Genomic DNA, 20,993 nt, shown 5'->3' with positions numbered 1-20,993 from the left:
ATGCAAAGCAAGATTAGACTCAAGCTGGGGTGGGGGTGGTATGAAAATTGGAGGAAGGAACAACAATTTAAGATATGCAGATGATGTCATTCTGCTAGCAGAAAATAGCAAAAACTTGGAACAACTACTGAATAAAGCCAAGGAAGAAAATACAAAAAGCATGGCTATATTTGAGTGTTAAGGAAACAAAAGTAATGGCCACAGATGATGTACATAACCTCACAGTACACAGTGAAGAGATTGAAATAGCTCAAAAATTTCCATACCTGGTTCAGTCATTAATCAGAATTGAAGATTGCAGTCAAGAAAGGACACCAGGGTAGGAATGAAGGAACTGGACAACTATACCATTAAGTACAAAATCAGGAGTGTCCATGCCATTATATTTCCTATTTTTATGTACAGTATAGTTGTAAAAGCTAGACAATGAAGAAAGATGACGAGAAGAAAATCAACATATTTCAAATGTCCTGGTAACAAATAAATAGGTCTTAGAGCAAACCAAGAGAACCTCTGAAAGTGCCAATCACAGATTCAGGTGAAACATCAGGAAGGAATGCTGCTGGAACATGGCCATATAGCCTGAAAAACTCACAGCAGTCCACTGAAAGTCATACTTTGGACATATCATGAAAAGACTCTCACTCAGAAATGAAATGATGCTTGACATGGTAAAAAGTAGTAGGAAAATAGGAAGGCCATATAACAGTTGACTGGATTGAAATTAATGAAGCCACAGCCCTGATTTGGCAAGACCTACTGTGACCCTATATCCCAGTTATACGGTCACAATATGCCCAAGTTGACATGATATAGTTAATAATAATAGATAGAACTGACAAATCAATGACATGCTTCTTCAGTTTTCATAAACATAGGATTTTATTAATATGTGCCAGGAAATATTCCTATTGCTGTAATGGGAAAACCAATGAAAATACAGTGACTGTATCAGCATGCACAAATGATCATGTAGTTGATGCTCAATGAAATATAGGCATGTTCCAGTCCTTGGGGGTAGCATTGATATGCATGCTTGAATGCCAGGGATAGGTGGTACTCCAAGATCTCTTAATAATACGTTGCTTACCCAACTGGTCTAGGAATCTGAGTAGAGAGGAAGAGGAGGAGAAACTGGCTGCCTTGGATCCAAACATTACTGAATGCACTTGGCATGTTCTAGCAATGCAGGTGTCTGTATAGGGCAGGGGTCCTCAAACTTTTTAAACAGAGGGCCAGGTCACAGTCCCTCAAACTTTTGGAGGGCCAGATTATAATTTGAAAAAAACAAAACATGAATGAATTCCTATGAACACTACACATATCTTATTTGTAGTGCAAAAAAAACCCACTTTTAAAACAATACAATAATTAAAATGAAGAACAATTTTAACAAATATACTCTTATTAGTATTTCAATGGAAAATGTGGGCTAATGAGATAAGATTGTTGTTGTGTGCTTTCAACTCGTTTGAGACTTAGCTTGACGCTGAGTGAGGGCCAGGTAAATGACCTTGGAGGGCCATATCTGGCCCTCGGGCCTTAGTTTGAGGACCCCTGGTATAGGGTCTGACTGCAAGCAGCCTGCACAGGATGCTCACAGTGCCAGATGGGGCGTAATGTAAAAATTATTTTCTTTCGGATTTGTACTCTGGTTGGAAGTTGCAATGGCACCAAGTACACTTCTTACATTCACAGGTTCAGGGAACTGAGTTTTTCTTGTTTGGGGACATTGCCAGCTCATCTCCTGGAGAACTTCTTACTTGCATGTATGAAGATCCCCATACCCAAAAACTGGGCCAAATCATGCCACAGCCCTTTGTTTCTCATATTATAAACAATTGCAATTGCTCCCTTGTACTGATCTTGCTTTTGAAAATGTGGGGCATAATATATAAGTAGTTATGCATGTATTTATTCAATCCGCTCATGTATATTAGTCCCAGATTGGAGAATACCTCAACTGGTACATAAACTTTTGCACAATTATTCCTCACGCATCAGTTATATACATTTTAAATAAGGCAGCTGGTTAAATAACAGGCGAAGAATGAGTTCTGATAGAAATGTGGTGGTACACAGTGAAAGAAATCACTGAGCAGTCAGTTTTCCCAGGATTGTATCTAGAAGGAAAGTTCCACTCAGTCTCTGACAGACCCGCTTTCGGAAGGGAGCCCTTCGGATTTCCGCCATTCAGCCAAGCGCTTCTTGAACCATCTCTGGAATGACAGAAATAGACAAATCGAGACACTTGTCACAATGAAGACATAATGATAAAAGGCTACTTAATGATGAGCTTCTGAGAATGCAGTGTGAGCAAGGAAAGGACAATGTGGCAGAATGATGGGGTAGACTATGATTGGGGCATTTGTGCACAAGGAAAAGTGAGAGTACAGTCAGCCTTCCATGTTTGCTAGGGTTAAGGGCACAGGGGCTCTGCAAATGTGGAAAAAACTTTTTTTTTTATTTGAGGGAACACCTTTTTAGTTATCTCTACATTCTCCAGCACAACTCAGTGATCAACTTCCACTGGAAGGTGACCATAGTGTCACACTTGAGGACTTACTAATGCCTAGAGAAGTGTTCTCTCTAGAAATCCTTAGGCCCTCTAGCACAATTCCGTGACAGAAATTAACCCTAGAGTTATGTTAGAAGACCGAGGGATTCCTAGAGCAGTGGTTCCCAACTAGTAGTCTGTGGACCACCAGTGGTCCCCAAGAACTAAAATGTGATCCGTGGCCACACCGTTACTACACCATTGCAACAAGAGCGACTGGTCTTGCGAAACCCACTTATAGTGCCGAGGCTTATTAAATATGGATTTTTTTGTTGGCAAGCAGATGACAACTACTGGATGGCATATGTTCTGTATCAGAAACTAGATCTGATGTGGTCTATCCAATGCAATTTTTGGAATCAGCATCCCAAATGACCAAATCTAAAGTTGACCAAAACCTGATTTGTAACCCTTTTGGTACTAATGTTGGAGAATGGTCCTTGGTCAAAGTGGTCCCTGGTGGAGTGGCCCTGGTCAAAATGGTCCCTGGTCAAAGTGGCCCCTGGTAAAAAAAAAAGGTTGGGAACAACTGTCCTAGAGGGATTGTATTAATCAAATTTGCGAATAACCGAATCCACAAAAGTGAAACCCACAAATGTAGAGAGCTGAACTCCATACCAGAGGTGGACTCAATTACATTTTTGGACACCCATTACTAAGAAGAAAAAGCAAAGCTCCAGCAAGTACATAAAAAAAATACATATAAAAGGAAAGACCTTCACAAATCCACAGATGACTTTTCTGTGTGCAAAAGGGAGGGGAGATGGCTTTTTGGATATAAGGGATCTTTCACAACAGGAAGGCCCACTTGTTGCAGCTTAAAGTGGTTCAGTCTGTCCTGCCACTTCATTGCATTCTTACATCATTCCTGCTTTATTCTTACATCACATGACAAGGGGAGGGGTGTCTGAAACCACACACTGGATTCAACCCAGTCTAAGCCTTCTGTGGACAGAACGGCTCCTTCCTTCCCTGGGAGGTTAATGATCCAGCAGAGAATCCCACTAGGACAGTGGTTCTCAGCCTGTGGGTCCTCACGTGGTTTGGCCTACAACTCCCAGAAATCCCAGCCAGTTTACCAGCTGTTGGGGTTTCTGGGAGTTAAAGGCCAAAACATCTGAGAACCCACAGGTTGAGAACCACTGCCTTAGGAGATGGCACGAAAGCAGTCTTTTAAAAGGCCCTTCTCCTATCTGACCCCAAGGGGTTGAGAATCTTGAGCTGAAAGGAAAGCATCAATAAAGATCGCCAACCTGTGTCTGAACAGAAGTACATTGAAGGGATACAATTCCTGGTGGGGAATATATTTTAGCCTATTTATTGAAATATTTAAATCCCACTCTTTACCATGAAATGTTGTGGTGTCCAAATGAAACAGCATAAGCAATTCCAGATTAAAAACATAAAATCATCTAAACAGGATAAACACATTTGAAAACAAGTCCAAACAGCCAAAACGACTTTTAAACCAGGGCTTTTATGTTTCAGAAATAAAAATATATGGATCTATCTCATATAATTAAAAAGTTGACCTACAAGTGACCATCCTTTTTTCTCCAGAAAAGCTGTTGTGGGAAGGATGGCATGATCCAACTCGGGCCTTTTAAAAAAAGATCCTTTCCCCACCCAAGAAGCTATGACTTTCTTTAGAGAAGCCTGCCAAAAGCAGAGGGCAAGCTTGCGAAGAAATTCTGAACTTGGTTTCCAGTAAGACATCCGGGCTGATATTCTTGCAATATAAATAATCAGCAGATTAGACAGCAGATAAAGTAACAGCAGACATGTACTTAATATAGGGAAAGGAAAAACTCCTCAAGCAAAGATAAACACTATTCTGGATTATCGGCAAAAATGCAGAAGAACTAAAATATGTACATTAGCTTTTTTAAGATAATGAGCTTTACTCACAATGCTAAAAAGTACAATTTATTTTTGGATTTGGCTTATGGAGGCCCCTTCTACACTACCATATAATCCAGATTATGAAACCAGATCATCTGTATTATCTTCTTTGAACTGGATTATATAGATCTACATTGCCATATAATCCAGTTCAGATCAGATAATCTGGATTTTATATGGCAGTGTAGAAAAGATCTGAGGAACATCTGAAGGAGGTGACTCAAAGGAAGGTGCTAGTTTCCTTGATAAAGAAACCTGGTTTGGGTGCATCCTTTTAATTTTCACTCACCTCCTGGCCTAATGATTTGCCTATGTCTTAAAATCCTCCCTGTCATGGAGAATCCACCTCACTCATTTACCCATTCATCACTTTTAATTGCAGCTGCTGATAGAAGTATAAAACCTCTAAACTGTGGGGCAGAATGGCAGGGGTGAGAAATTCACCATAGGAAAATCTAATCCTGTTAGACTGGGTCTGGGTTATTTTAGATTCTTGGTGCTTGATTCTCCAAACCTCACCATATAACTAGGTAACAAGCAATGACCACTGAAATTCACTCTTCTACATAACCATTAGAAATACAGGAGCATATTCCAGTCCAACCCCAGACAGTATGGTGTAATGATTTGTGTGTTGAACTGTGACTCTGGAGACCAGGGTTGGCATTCCTGCTCAGCCTTGGAAACCTACTGGGTGACCTTAGGCCAATCATCCTCTCTCTGCCTCAGAGAAAGGGGAAAGCAAACCTTCTCTTGCCAAGGAAACCTCACGATAGGTTCACACTAGGTTCATGTTTAACCCATTGAGCTCCTCAGTATGGTGATAAAGAGTGAAGACACTGGAGATGGGGACCATCCATTACTCAGGGCAACTATTAGCTGGTAACATTGAGATGGTTGAGTTTTCTTAGAGGCTTTAGGCCTCACTGTTTTGTTCTTGTTATGTCCTTTCAAATTGTTTCTGGCCTATGGCAACTTTAAGGTTAACCTATCACAGAGTTGTCCATACAAGATTTGTTCAGAGAGGATCTCCTTCCTCTAAGTCGGAGAGTATCACTTGCCCAAGATCATCTAGCCCAGTGGTTCCCAACCTTTGGGCCTCCAAGTGATTTGGGCTTCAGCCCCAACAATTCCAAACCGCTGGTAAGCTGTGTGATTTCTGGGAGTTGGAGTCCAAAACTCCTGGAGGTCCAAAAGTTGGGAACCACTGATCGAGCCAGAGTTCCCATGATTGAGCAAGGCTTTGAACCCTGATCTCCAGAGTCCTAGTCCAGTGCTGAAATCCCTACATCACGCTGGTCTCAATGGTATTTTATCCTAAAATGAACAGTATATTATTTATTTATTTATCTATTTATTTGTGGGTTTTTTATACCACCCTTCTCAACCCTGAAGAGGACTCAGGGTTGTTCACACTTTCCAAAGATCACTATCAAATCTTTGTTACAACACAATCACATGTCTGACTTGCCCATTGTAATGAAAGGCAAATGCATTATGTACATTCAATGCAAGGAAGAGAGTAGCCGCCTGAATTCAAAAGGAAGTCAATCTGAGATGACCAGAGGTGTGTTCTTACCAGGGTCTCTTCCTCGGTCAGGCCTGCCTCGGCAGCAATAAGGCAAAGGGTAGCAGGGTCAGGGTGCTTGTTCACTTTGTTGAAATTGTACTCCAGGATTTCCACCTGTTCCTCCGTGGGACTGACAGCCTTTTCCGTTGACATCTTATCTCCACAAGTTTGGTGATGACTGTGAGATGCAGAAAAAGAAATATAGACTCCCGAGTCAGACTCTGTGCCAAGGTTTTGATTCAGCTAAATAGATACTTTTGACCAAAGTCACTTTTTGATGACTTGACAGGTATCAAAACATAACACCCAGTGTTCAGACATAGCATAACCTCCAATTCCCATGCATTGAACAGGGAAGCTGCAGCTGATCTGCTCTATTTCTGGATTCTCAGCTGCTGGTCTTAGAGAATCCCAATTTCACCCACTTAGCTCCCAGCCGTCCACAGCCTGCAAAGTATGGCAATGATGCTACAGCTGAGTATGTTACACTCAACTAACTCAACAAGGGAGGAAAGGAAGATTTGCCCTTCCTAGCAGGTTTGGCCAAGTCTAGAGGAAGTGGTGCTTGGCCTGCTAGGTGGTTCATCTTGTTTCAGCAAGATTGTGTGACCTTCAGTAAATGGCTCTTTCAATTGGGATAAGCAATATGGCTTTTTGAGCTTTACAAATAAAGTCATCTCAAACTCCAGCCAAGCCTAGGATGTTTAGCATTGGAATCCCATATAAACCACTGAGCTGCTGAACTTGCCGACTGAAAGGTTAGTGGTTCAAATCTGGGGAGTGGGGTGAGCTCCCGCTATTAGGCCCAGCTTATACCAACCTAGCAATTCAAAAACATGCAAATGTGAGTGGATCAATAGGTACCGGTTCTGCAGGAAGATAACAGCACCCCATGCAGTCATGCTGGCCACATGACCTTGGAGGTGTCTATGGACAATGCCGGCTCTTTGGCTTAGGAATGGAAATAAGCACCACCCCCAGAGTCGAACTCAAGGGGAAGAAAACTTTACCTATATTGGCATAGTTTGGAAATAAAAGTTTCTAAAATGTTTGAGCACTAATGCCTCTTGCTCTCCTGACACTGTTCACAGTCTCTCCCTTCTTCAAAATGCAATTGTCTGAGATGAGCACCACAGGTATGAATTACTACGTGAAGGCTGCTGCGCATCAACTATATCAGCGTTTCAGAAACAGCAAAACTGGCACAGGGAAGGGAAGAAAAACTTTCTCAAGGTTAATTTCAAAGAACAAAGCTGAAAATAAAATAAATCGATTATGCTGCCTGTCTTCAGGTCCATCTAAATGTCTGGGCACAATGCTATGTGGCAATTTTTGGGCCTTCAGAGAAAGTGTGACAGAAGAAAACAACCCCATGGAAGCCTTTTATACCCTTGAAAAGTCAAGTCTTTCCACAAACAAAGCACTCGGTGCTATAACAGTGGCAGAAATGGGGTCTTTGTTGTGCTTTCTGGCCCACACCACTCATCATGTCACTATAATGTGGAGAGTGTAGGCCTCACTCCAGGACCCAGGACAGAGGTGCCCATATACTTCCATGCTTTCTTCCTGGATCTGTTGTTATGTCTCTTTAACATCATTTTTCTTTTAGCAAGCATTGGTTTTGGTCTTGATGCCTCACCAAAAAGAAGGGGTGGGAGTGGACTTTGGCAGACCAATATTTGTTTTTGAGGAGAGGACAAGCAAGTAGACTTCAGCTCTTTCTTCTCAACAATCCATACACACTGTGGCCAAAATCCCATATCAGGTTAGGTTTTGATGGTGCTACATGACCCTTGGGTGGAATGGCAACAGTGCAACCCACTGCCACACAGGAAAAGCACAATCAAAGCGCCCCCTGAGAGATGGCCATCTAGCCTCTGTTTAAAAACCTCCAAAGAAGTAGCTTCCCACCACAGAGAGTTCCACTGTTGACTGGCATATACACAGTGATAGAATCCTAGAATAATAGAGTTGGAAGAGACCACATGGACCATTTAGTCCAACCCTCTGCTACACAGGAAAAGCACAATCAAAGCGTCCCACACAGATGGCCACCTAGCCTCTGTTTAAAAACCACCAAAGTAGTAGCTTCCCACCACAGAGAGTTCCACTGCCGAATGGCTCTTACGGCCAGAAAGTTCTTCCTAATGCTGAGGTGGATTCTCCTTTCCTGTAATTTGAATCCATCACTCTGAGTTCTAGTTTCCAGGGCAGCAGAAAACAGCCTGCTACTTTTTCCTTATGGCATCCTATTAAATAGTTATACATAGCTATCATGTCTCCGCCCAACCTTCTTTTCTACAGGCTAAACATACCCAACTCTTTAAGACGCTCCTTATAAGGATTCATGGTCTCCAGAACTTTAATCATTTTTGTTGCCCTCCCCTACATATATCTTGTCAATATCCCTCTTAAATTGTGACACCCAGAATTGGACACAGTATTCCAGGTGAGATCTGACCAAAGTAGAATGGAAGGACACCATGACAATTGGTTCCCAACCTTTTTTTGACCAGGGACCACTCTCCAATGTTAGTACCAAAAGGGTTACGAATCAGTTTTTGGTCAATTTAGATTTGGTTTGGTTTTTTTGGGGTGCTGATTCTGACCATATCAGCTCTAGTTTCTGATACAGAACATATGCTACCCAGGAGTTGCCATCTGCTCACCCACAGAAAACCATATTTAATACTCTAGAGCCACAGACGTTATTTTAGGTCTCGTGGCCCACAGGTTGGGAACCACTGATCTAGACATTATACTTCCTTCAGTGCAGCCCAAAATCTCATTGGCTTCTTTAGCTGCTGCATCACATTGTTGGCTCATGTTCAACTTGATGTTAATTAAGACTCCAAGATCTTTTTCACATGGAATATTGTCGAGCTAGGCATTCCCCATTCTGTATCTTTGCATTTTGTTTTTTCTGTCTAAGTATCCTACATTTCTTCTTGTTGAAATTCATTTTGATAGTTTTGGCCCAGGTCTCTAATCTGTTGAGGTCATTTTGAAATCTGATCCTGTCTTTTCGAGTGTTAGCCATCTTTCCCAATTGTACCTCATTTGGTTTTCTCTCCATGATTAAATGTAAACATTGTGCACGAAGCAAAAATGGTCAACTGTCTCTGTGTGGAACTAATGCATACATAAGACACCAAGAGAATTACGGCCTTTCAGTTGAACTCATGTCTTTGTTGGTATGGATGTGAGACAGCACACTGGCCCTTCCAGTTTGATCGGCAATGCAGGCTTGAAGTCAATAAATTGTGACACCATAGCATTATACTCTCCATATATAGAACCTGGAAAAATCAATCACAAAGCTGCTGCAGTAAACAACTCCCACAGAATGGTATTTTAGGTAGCACTAGGTAACAGAAATTCAGTCCTTGTGCAGTCCGAATTCCAAGCTGAATGCATACTTTGGAGTAAATAGAAATATAGGAAATTGTCTCATAGAGATAAAAGGTTTTCTTCTTCCAACTCACTGATATTATAATCCTATCAATACAAATGGCAGCTTCTAAATGAGTTCCAGGAAGAAAAATAAAGCGAGGAGTCTTGTCTATATTCCATCATCCCAGTGGTTGCTAGAATTCAAGGCAAGATATACGGTAAAGTCAACAAATAAATATTTGCCTCTCCTCCTCCTCCTCCAATTAAAGATCATTCTGAAACTCACCAATGATTGAATTAGACCAAACTTCCCACACAACCCCCATTCCTTGAAGGGATTCCTTCCATCTCCTATGCTCGCCCATGCATGCGCACCACGCTGCCATGCACCGAGGATACCTGCTTTCTCCTCCTAAGTTGGAGTCTCCGAAATAGCGCACCCTTGGCTGAGAGGCCGGCCAACCACAGCAGAGGGGGACTTTTGGTGGGAGGATTTGCCATCTGTTTCCAAAAAGGAAGCGAAGGACAGGCGGCGAGATCGTCAGCCTTTTCTGACAAAGAGGTTCCTAAGACCATCAGAAATATATGTTTTCTGATGGTCTATGGCGACCACTCTGAAACCCCCTCGTGACCCCCTCAGGGGTGCTGACCACCAGGTTGAGAAACGCTGCACCAGAGCACAGATCCACTTTAAATCCAGTTGCTGCCTCTTGCAGAATTTGGGGATTGTAGTTTAGGGAGGACCTTTAAACTGCTCAGCCAAAGAGGTCATGAGCCTCACTAATGTTCAAACCCACATATTTTGCAGGAGGTAGAAACTGGATTTAAAGTGGATACATGCTCTAGTGTGATGAAGTCCTCTGTTAAAGCTGATTAGTACTTGGATGAGAGGCTACCAATGAATACTTGGTGCTGTGGACGGTAATTCAGAAGAAGCAAATGGCAAATCTCTTATGTATTTCTTGCCAAAGAAAGCCCTATCAAATTCATGAAGTTGGTATAAGCCAGCAAGTGACTTGAAGGTAAATGTGCACACATGCAGGTACACAGAAACTAGAAGCCACTGTTCTTTCTCTTCCTTTTCTGTTCCAATGCACTCCCTAAAAATGCAGATTTATTAATGTTTTCTGCTCAGCGCAATGAAGGGAATGACAAACAGTAACTGGTTGACCTGGCATGCCTGAGGGTAGCTCACCAGAGTACACTAGGTTCATTCACCCACAGTTGTTTGGGGATTGTTCGCTCCCAGTCATGAATAGACACTTAATCCCAGTCCAACCTCTCTTGCAGGGAACACAGCTTTGTTGGCCACTCTTCTCTGTCAACACTGTGCTTTCTTGGCTCCTTTTTGGTAGCCTCTGTGCCCCGAGGAGACAATAGTTGCCCTGGCATATGAGGAGCCTCTTGCTTAAGACAGGAGTAGGCCAAGTTTGGCTCTGCATATTAATTTGCTGTATGGCTCTTGGCAATGCGTTAAGTACCATGGTGCCCACTTCCAACCAAATGAGACATTTGCTTAGCAAGGAAAGAGCAGGCTGGAAACTGGGAGGGGGGATATTATAATAGGCAGAATAACAGAGCTACATTTCAAGTCCTCAGAAAGTTTTTTCTGGAGATAAAGTTTTTACTCTCACTCATTGTTTTTCTGTTTTCCAACTTTCTCTCCCTTTTTAAACAGTCATGGAAACCCACTGGGCGACCTCAAAGATGTCACACCCTCTTGGCCTTGTGCTGCTGCTGTTGTTTTTGTGTGCCTTCAAGTAGTTTATGACCTAGCGTGTTTTAGACAGGCCCAATGCAGAAGACATAATAACATTGCACCCAGGCAAGAGGAAAAAGAACAGAAAAACTTTACTCTTATCAGCAGAGTTAAAACATAAGTTTGCAATATTGCAAACAAAAACAAATAGTGCAACAAACTTACATAGCCATTGTAAGCAATACAGAATAAGGCTTCTTCATCCAAATGAGAGAGCAGTAGAGATGGTTGAGCAAAATGCCTGAGCAAAGGTTCCTCAGAGCAAAAGCTGAACTGTATTCTAAAACCCATACAGTTATACCCCACTGGGTGTGGTCCAAACCTACTAGTTGACCTACATTAGCAACTGCACATAACAATCAACAGTATAAAGTTTTCTTTAACACACACACACACACACACACACTTGATCCTGTTACAACTTACTGTAACAATCATCACATGAGTGGATGGAAAGTGGGGGAAAGCGGTGGACAGCGGAGGGAACCATGTTATTCTGTTCCCTTCATCAAGGTCCGTCTTCTGCCATCCTATGTCCTTTCCCCCTTCAGGTCCATCTTTCCCCTGTGTCTCCCCACTTTGGGTCAAAAGGCATTCTCTGGGCTCTGTTTCTCTATGCTGCTGAAATTGAGTCCCACAGTGTCCCACTGGAAGTTGTCCTGCATCATGTGATGTAATCCATAGGACTCTATTTCGGCAGCGGAGAGAAATGGGGAGAAGACCCAGAGAACTGTGCATCTGATGAAGTCCTAAGACCAAGCTATTGATGTACATCACTATCACAGAGGTTTCTTGGCATGTTTTGTTCAGAAGAGGTTGGTTTTTGCCTTACTATAAGGCTAAGATAAAGTGACTTGCCCAAGGTCACTTGGGGTGGGAGTAGGGTTTAATGGTCCATGACCAAGTGGAGATTTGGACTCTGGTCTCCAGAATGGTAGTCCAATGCTCAATCCACTACACCACACTGGCGTACTCTTGATACATATCAAACAAACAAATAATTGAAAATTAAAAGGAGGAATGAGCTCCTGGTCTCTAATGTTGCTTTGTTTCTTCCAGCCCCCTGAGTTGAGGGACAGGTTAGGGTTGGGAAAGGATTAAACCTCCTCTCCCCATACAATGAAACACTGCTTCTCTATTCTTTGAAGGACATGCAATGTGCTAAAAAGATTATACCATGCTAATTCTTTCAGATCAATCTGTTGATAAGGGAACACCCACAAAGTGGATTTCTGCAACTTGTTTTCCACTCTGCCTGGCCTGACCCACCCACTGATCCACGATGCATGCTTCGACCCTGCAGCTGGCAACCACTTGCCGGAGGAGGCTGGACACTGGTTCTGCTGGTCTGTGTGGCACCTGGGAGATCAACAGGTGTGTAGAAGCTCCAGATCCACCCTAACAACCGGCAATGGTCACCTACATCATCCTCTTCACCTGGGCTTCACCTGGCATCACAGTACACATCCATCTGCATCCCTGATGCAAGAGCGTCATCTTAACACGCAACTATACCACTGGTAGTTAGCTGCAATTATATCCTGCATTTCTTCCAAAGAGCACAAGGTGTCATAAATGGTTCACCTCTACTTTCTCTTCACAGGTGTGTGTGTGTGTGTGTGTGCGTGCGTGCGTGCGTATGTATATATATATATATATATATATATATATGGAGCCCCTGGTGGCACAGTGGGTTAAACTGCTGAGCTGCTGAACTTGCAGATTGAAAGGTCGCAGGTTCAAATCCAGGGAGCGGCGTGAGCTCTTGCTGTTAGGCCCAGCTTCTGCCAACCTAGCATTTGAAAAATATGCAAATGTGAGTAGATCAATAGGTATCACTCCGGCAGGAAGGTAACGGTGCTGCATGCAATCATGCCAGCCACATGACTTTGGAAGTGTCTATGGACAACGCCGGCTCTTCGGCTTAGAAATGGAGATGAGCACCAACTCCCAGAGTCGGATACGACTGGACTTAATGGCAGGGGAAAACCTTTACCATATATATATAGTGACAGAAGCGACTTGAGAAACTGCCTGGCCTACTTCACAGCAGTAATCCTGTGCAGTAGTTCAGGCCAAGATACTGAACTTACACTGTAAGTTTCATGACTGGTGAGGACTCCAACCCAGATCTCTCACTTCTAAGACCAACACTCTAACTACTGTACCACCCTGGATGTACTATAGTACTGGTCCTGGTACCAGACCCATAGTATGCATTTGTGTATGCACACTCAACAGCAAATCCAGAATTTGGTTTTGGATAATAACTCCCAGTATCCCCCAGTCAGCACAATCAGTGCTCTAAGTTATGAGCAAAACACAGTTCAATTGTTCCCCGAGTACGCATCCTCAAGTTTGGGCTAGTAAAGTTGTGTTCAAGTCAGTTAAATTTTTGACCTGGTAGCTTCAGAATGGGTCACAATCATACTTTGTATTTGGGATGGCAATAACTGTGCCTTGAGTCAGAACCAGTCCTATTAGTGTTCATCATGGGAATCGTTTCCCCATTAACACTGTGGATGGAGAGTGACCACTGTGAGTTGGTATGTCCATTTCAGGAGGTCATAGCCAATGGATAGGCGGATGTAAGGATGGACATGCAGACGTACACACAAATCAAGTTTAGAACAGGGAGCAGTTATTGCTCTGGGTAGCTCACTGACCTTCCACACTGAAGGTCAAAGGAAAGATCTTGGCATGCATATTGTCCTTACCCCATGTTCACTGAGATAACAGGGGAATGCAGGAGTTGAGGGGCACTTGCAGGGAAATGCTGGCAATTGAGTCACAGAAATACTTAAGCTCTCTTAGTCCTGCCCTTTCTCCTTTGCAAATGCTTTCCCTGAATCTTTGATTGAAGGTTAACCATAAAATTATTTTCGTTGCTACTTCATAACTGTAATTTTGCTATTGTTCTGAATTGTAATGTAAATATCTGATATGCAAAATGTATTTTCATTCACTGGACGAAATTTGGCAGAAATACCTGATACACTCAAATTTGAATCCTGGTGGAGTGGGGGGGGGGGTTGATTTTGACATTTGGGAGTTGTAGTTGCTGGGATTTATAGTTCACCTACCGTCAAAGAGTATTCTGAGCTCCACCAATGATGGAATTGAACCAAACTTGGCACACAGAACTCCCATGACCAACAGAAAATCCTGGAAGGGTTTGATGGGCATTGACCTTGAGTTTGGGAGTTGTAGTTCACCTACATCCAGAGAGCACTGTGGACTCAAACAATGATGGATCTGGACTAAACTTGGCACGAATATTCAATATTCCCAAATTGGAACATGGGTGGAGTTTTGGGAAAATTGACCTTGAAATTTGGGAGTTGTAGTTGCTGGGATTTATTGTTCACCTACAATCAAAGTGCATTCTGAACTCCACCAATGATGGAATTGGGCCAAACTTGGCACACAGAACTCTCATGACCAACAGAAAATACCGTGTTCTCCGATTATTTTTGGTGACCCCTCTGACACCTCCTCGCAACCCCCCCCCCCCCTCCCAGGGGTCCTGACCAGGTTGAGAAATGCTGATATAACCAAACTAATATGGAACAACAGAACTGCTATGGAAAAATGGATTTGCTTTTTTAGGTGAGTATGTCAAAAGTAGAGGCCTCATTGCTTAAGAAGGACACTCTTGGATCCGCATTGAGAACATTGCTGCGCTATCATTATGACTTTGCAAACATATGCTCTTCCCACCCGTATTATAATTATGAGTCTGCCTGAGAGTGGCCCTTCAATCCTTGCTTAGATTCCCTCCCCTCACCCCAGGTGAACTCTGAAAAGGTGCCCTGTGTCTGCCTGGCATCTTTGTACAGGTGGAAACAGGACACCTGACAGACACTCTGTTCCCTCATTTGGACTCACCCGGAGAGCCCTGCCAAGCCCTTCCGGGCACCTGCCTGTCGGAGCTCCTCTTGCTGCCGGCCTTTGTGGAGGCTGCCTAGGGAACGGCCACAAGCGCATCAAACAAATATTGTTTGTTGGAAGGGCTCATTTGAATGGGAGGCATTTGGCTGGTGGCTGCTTTGCCGAAACAATGGCAGGCATCTAATTTCATTGGGAAGAGAAACCTTGTTGTTGGCTTCCTTTTTCTTTTGCCCTGATTTGACAAGGGCATGCCTGAATAATGCATCCACAGTCTGCCGCCCTGCTGTGTTCAGCACAATCTTTCAATGGGCCGTGGATCATGCTGCTTGCAACTCATGGCTCAAGTTGCTATTCTTAGCCTCCCCTGCTTTTTCCATCCTCTGCAGAGCAAACGGCTGGCAACCCCTAGACATATATAGTGGAATTCAGGGAATCTGTATAGGGAAACACATCCATTCCCTCTATAGAGAATGACCACATGGTTCTCTCACTACGTGGCACATTATTTCATGTGTTCCCTCTTGAATTATTCAATATACTGTTTTTTGATCGTGTCAGAAGCAACATGAGAAACTGCAAGTTGTTTCTGGTGTGAGACAATTGGCCGTCTTTAAGGACGTTGCCTAGGGGAAGCCCGGATGTGTTACCATCCTGTGGGAGGTTTGTTTATTTATTTATTTTCTAGCTGTCTCTTGCCACACATTGCTGTGGCCCTGTCTGTGTATATGTGTCTTTTGTGTGTATATATGTGTGTTTGTGTATATATGTGGTTTTGCGCATGGATTGTATTTTTTTTGTTTTTTGGCTTTTAAAGTCTTTTCTGCTATGTTTTCCAGTGTTTTTATGAGTGATGGTCACTCATTGACCTGATATGTATATTGTGTCCAAATTTGGTGTCAATTCATCCAGTGGTTTTTGAGTTCTGTTAAAAACTGAAATTAACATTACATTTTTATTTATATAGATTTACGACATTTATGTGCCACCCTTCTCACCCTAAAGGGGACTCAGAGCGGCTTACCAGATAGCTATACATATAATATATATTGTATGTATATATATACACATACAATATATATACAATACAGTATATATTGCAGGAGAAGCTGGGGCTGACAGGTGGGAGCTCACCAGTGTTGCAGACTTGAACCGCTGACCTTCAAGTTTTCAGGTAGGAGCCCCCGGTGGTACAGTAGGTTAAACCCCTGTGCTGGCAGGACTGAAGACCAACAGGTCACAGGTTTGAATCCGGGAAAAGGTGGATGAGCTCCCTCTATCAGCTCTAGCTCCTCATGCAGGGACATGAAAGAAGCCTCCCACAAGGATGATAAAAACATCAAAGCATCCAGACGTCCCCTGGGCAACGTCATTGCAGACGGCCAATTCTCTCACACCAGAAGCGACTTGCAGTTTCTCAAGTTGCTCCTGACATGACAATATATATATATATATTCCGGTCAGCAGTTCAACCAGCACAAGGGTTTAATCCATTGTACCACCGCGGCTCCATTCAATATACGAAAACCACACAGGGACAGTTACCAAAGAAACAACAATGGCAGCATTTGACAAGTGATACTCAAACAGCATTGATCAGAAAGAGTCATTCCAACTTTCCAATATACAATTTTTGGATATAATATAATCTCCTTTCTAAGTTTCTGTCTAGCTACTTAGGTGCTAATTACCCGTGATGGTTAGTGGCGATTTGCTACTAAAATGTATGTCATTCATCGATTACTACTTAGATGATGGTTAAAGGAAACACTCTAGGCAGATAGAGAAGCAAACTTGTTTGTCTAGCTGTGTGTGTTTATGCATTTTCAAGTTGGCTGCTGATTCATGATGACCCCAGGAATCCTGTAACATTTTTAAGTCAAGGAATCCCCAGATCCCGTCAGTTCCTTTCCTTTCAAATATAGGCTGCAGCACCTGATATTTCCTGGTGGTCTCCCATCAATGACCCTCTTAGCTTCCAAGATCGTATGGGATCTTATGCCTTTATGACATTTAGGCAGTTCCGGACTGATCAAACTTCAAGGACTAAAAGCTTGCACATGAAGGGACTCAAATTTGCTTGGCTATTCATAGTGTGTTCTTTCTTCTCTCCATTCAATGCTTTGAAAATAAACAATTGTTCACAAATGTTGAGTGCATTCATCTTCTGACAAGGCTGTCATTAAACTTCCAGGAGCTCAGGGAAGTTGGATTAACAATGTTTTGAAAGCAGCCTTCAGAAATGTATTGTCGAAGGCTTTCATGGCTGGAATCATTGGATTGCTGTGAGTTTTCCGGGCTGTATGGCAATGTTCCAGAAGCATTCTCTCCTGATGTTTTGCCTGCATCTATGGCAGGCATCCTCAGAGGTTGTGAGATTTGTTGGAAACTAGAAAATTGAGGTTTGTATATCTGAAGAATGTCCAGGGTGGGGAATCATAACACTAAATAAAGAACACTAAAAAATAGGAGAATTCCAGGCAAGAAACAATCAGGGAGAGCTAATCACCTCCCAACAAACTGCACCTCCCGGGCAGTAAGAAGCTAGACCTTGAAACTGCTGGGCCATTAAATGCTATTCAAAGTGGTCAGTTACAACATTCACACATGCCTCAACCAGACAAGAGTTCTTTCTCCAACCCTGGACCTTCCACAGATATATAAATCCCACTTCCCTAGTTTCCAACAGACCTCACAACCTCTGAGGATGCCTGCCATAGATGCAGGCAAAACATCAGGAGAGAATGCTTCTGGAACATGGCCATGCAGCTCGCAGCAACCCAGTGTTCAGAAATGTTCAGAAATAAACCAAATTTGGACATTTTCCATTTTCCTAATCAAAACTGGAAAGAGTCTATTCAATATTGGATATAAATTTAGACTTGTGTTTTAAATATGAAATTCAATCTGTGATTGCTTTGGAACAGTTCTTTGCTTTTGCAAATATTAAATCCTTTTAATGTCAGCAGCCATATAATAAACACCTGTACATGGCAGTAGTCATATAATAACTGCAATTTCATGTCAGCAATGTAATGATGTTTGATACTTAATACCATCGCATGGTTATTGTCAAAAATAATTATTCAAGTATTCATTACTCGGGAAGACACATTCATATCAGCACACTTTAAGAAAATGTCTTCCAAAGTGTCATAGAATTCTCTCCTGATGCTTCGCCTACATCTGTGGCAAGCATCCTCAGAGATTGTGAGGTTTGTCAGGAGAGAATGCTTCTGAACATGGCCATACAGCCCGAAAAACCTACAACAACCCAGTGATTCTGGCCATGAAAGCCTTGGACAATACTTTGTTATAGAATCATTGAATCTTAAGTTGGAAGAGACCTCATGGGCCATCCAGTCCAACCCGCTGCCAAGAAGCAGGAAAATCGCATTCAAAACATCCTCAATAGATGGTCATCCAGCCTCTGTTCAAAAGAATCCAAAGAAGGAGTCTGTCACACTCCAAAGCAGAGAATTCCACTATTGAACAGCTCTCAGAGTTAGGAAGTTCTTCCTAACATACAGGTGGACTCTCGTTTCCTGTAGTTCGAAGCCATTGTTCGCATCCTCATCTCCAGGGCAGGAGAAAACAAGTTTGCTCCCTCCTCCCTATGACTTCCCCTCACATATTTATCCATAGCCCTCATCATGTCTTGTCTCAGCCTTCTCTTCTGCAGGATAAACTTGCCCAGCTCTTTAAGCCACTCCTCATAGGGCTTGTTCTCCAGACCCTTGACCATTTTAGTTGCCCTTCTCTGGGCACATTCCAGCCACGAAAGATGGCTTGTGCTTAAAAGCCTCCAAAGAAGGAGCCTTTACCCCTTCTGGTTGTGGGACAGAGCTTTATGGGCTCAAGAATAAATGCAACAGCAACAGAAGCCGCAGCAAAAAAGTCGGGAACGAAAAGCTCTCTCTCTTGAAACAAGCAACCTGGGAACACCCAACTTCCTCTTTTCTAAAATCTTCTCAAAGTCCTTTCACTCAAAGCCCTGGCTCTATTACATCCTCCTGATGCCTTGCTGTCTGCCTGCATCTGGGCAGGAGCATCCCTGAAGAGGACCATCCACTCCAGCCTGCGCTATTGATCCCATCAATGCATTCTTTCAAGCCAAGCACTTACCTGGGAAGCAACCAAGATCTTCTTCAAGCAGCTGGCGTTCTGGGTGAATATTTAAGTACCTGTGTAGGTGGCTACCTCAAACGGCACCCTTATATATGTGTGTGCGTATAAAAATAAATAAGATATATCGTGTGTGACAGGCAGGTGCGTGCGACTTGAAAAACCTGCACCACAAGTAGGCTGAAACTCGGGGCAGCTGCTTGGCTGCTCAGTCACTCTCCCTGCTGGCAATTCAGGTTTGCCAGCCAGCTTGCTTCTGGGAGGGATGCCTCCACATCTATCTGCTCCTCTCTTCTAGGTTGCCGTTCTCTCCCCTTCTCACCAAAAGAATAAATCCGTGTTCTTCACAAGCAGGCGAAGAATGAGAGCACAGAGGGTGTGGGTTCTTGGCTCCGCTCACCGAGCTTGATGTATCATGGAGAGAGCGAGGCAGAAAGAGAGAGAGAGAAAGGGAAAGAGTTTTTCTAGGATGCTGCACTCCTTTCCAAAGAACGCCTTGCTGCCAAAGCAGACTTGCATGAGCTCCGCTGGACTTTTGCCATTACAAGTGTCATTCTCCTGACTTGCCCAATTAACCACATGTTGTTCCCCTTTGGGGATGAAATATACATGGCCCAAACAAACATACAGGCCTGTTGCAATGCCAGCTCTGACACAAAAGCTGTTAACTCTATTGCCGCCCACACCCTGACATCTGAGCACAGCGCACCGAAAGGAAAGGACGGAAGAGGGTTTTTTGGTTCATGAATGGGGTCACATGTTGAGCAGAGGCACACACGTGTGATGACTTACCTGCCTGGCACTTGGGGAACTCGGCTGCAGGTGGGAAGGAAAGGGCCACACCTTGACATCTCTGCCCAAAGTCCATGATGAGGAAAGTTAGCAAGTGTGGAAGAAGCAGAGTGGGAGGGACGACCTAGAAGAATGTCTTCAAAGGATTGTTATGAGATAGAGCAGGGGTCCTCAAACTTTTTAAACAGAGGGCCAGGTCACAGTCCATCAAACTACTGGAGGGCCGGATTATTGTTTGGAAAAAAAAAAACCATGAATGAATCCCTATGCACACTGCACATACCATATTTGTAGTGCAAAAACACTTAAAAACAATACACTAATTAAAATAAAGAACAATTTTAACAAATATAAACGTATTAGTATTTCAATGGGAGTGTGGGCCTGCTTTTGACAGATGAGATAGGATTTTTGTTGTTGTTGTGTGCTTTAAAGTCATTTCAGACTTAAGGCTGGGTAAATGGCCTTGGAGTGCCGTATTCGGCCCCTGACTCTTAGTTTGAGGACCCCTGATATAGAGTAACATTTCTCAACCTGGGAGTTGGAACCACTGGTGGAGTCGCAAGGGGGTGTCAGAGGGGTTGCCAAAGACCATCAGAAAACACAGCATTTTCTGTTGGTCATGGGGGTTCTGTGTGGGAAATTTGCCCCGATTCTATCATTGGTGGGGTTCAAAATTCTCTTTGATTGTAGGTGAACTATAAATCCCAGCAACTACAACTCCCAAATGTCAAGGTCTATTTTCCCCAGACCCCACCAGTGTTCACATTTGGGCATATTGAGGATCCGTGCCAAGTTTGGTCCAGATCCATCATTGTTTGAGCTCACAGTGCTCTTTGGATGTAGGTGGGCTCAAAGCCAACCTTAAAAACTCTGGCATAGACACTGAGAACTGGGATGCCCTCGCCCTTGAGCGCTCCAGGTGGAGGTCAGCTGTGACCAGCAGTGCTGCAGAATTTGAAGAGGCACAAAAAGTGAAAGAGAGAAACGTGCCAAGAGGAAGGCGC

At 43.2% G+C, this 20,993-nt stretch overlaps 1 protein-coding gene across 4 annotated transcripts; it reads right to left on the bottom strand.

Annotated features, from left to right (window-relative positions):
• Nucleotides 1-863: 863 nt before the first annotated feature.
• On the bottom strand, nucleotides 864-19,710 carry HOPX (HOP homeobox). Of its 4 annotated transcripts, none has more exons than XM_060762709.2 (3): nucleotides 19,517-19,710; nucleotides 6,039-6,207; nucleotides 864-2,219 (listed from the first exon to the last, which is right to left on the bottom strand). In XM_060762709.2, exons 2-3 carry the CDS (start codon nucleotides 6,180-6,182, stop codon nucleotides 2,142-2,144), a joined length of 222 nt encoding a protein of 73 aa, XP_060618692.1. In that variant the 5' UTR covers nucleotides 6,183-6,207; nucleotides 19,517-19,710; the 3' UTR covers nucleotides 864-2,141. The 4 variants fall into 4 exon arrangements, with proteins under 4 accessions (XP_060618692.1, XP_060618690.1, XP_060618691.1 ...); XM_060762707.2 differs by having other exon boundaries at nucleotides 19,595-19,710; XM_060762708.2 differs by having other exon boundaries at nucleotides 19,195-19,704.
• Nucleotides 19,711-20,993: the final 1,283 nt, after the last annotated feature.

The sequence above is a fragment of the Anolis sagrei genome, chromosome 2, assembly GCF_037176765.1.
Source record: "Anolis sagrei isolate rAnoSag1 chromosome 2, rAnoSag1.mat, whole genome shotgun sequence".
In the NCBI taxonomy this organism is placed as follows: domain Eukaryota; kingdom Metazoa; phylum Chordata; class Lepidosauria; order Squamata; family Dactyloidae; genus Anolis; species Anolis sagrei.
Note: the sequence above shows the minus strand (reverse complement) of the source record. Positions and strands in the feature narration are given on the sequence as shown.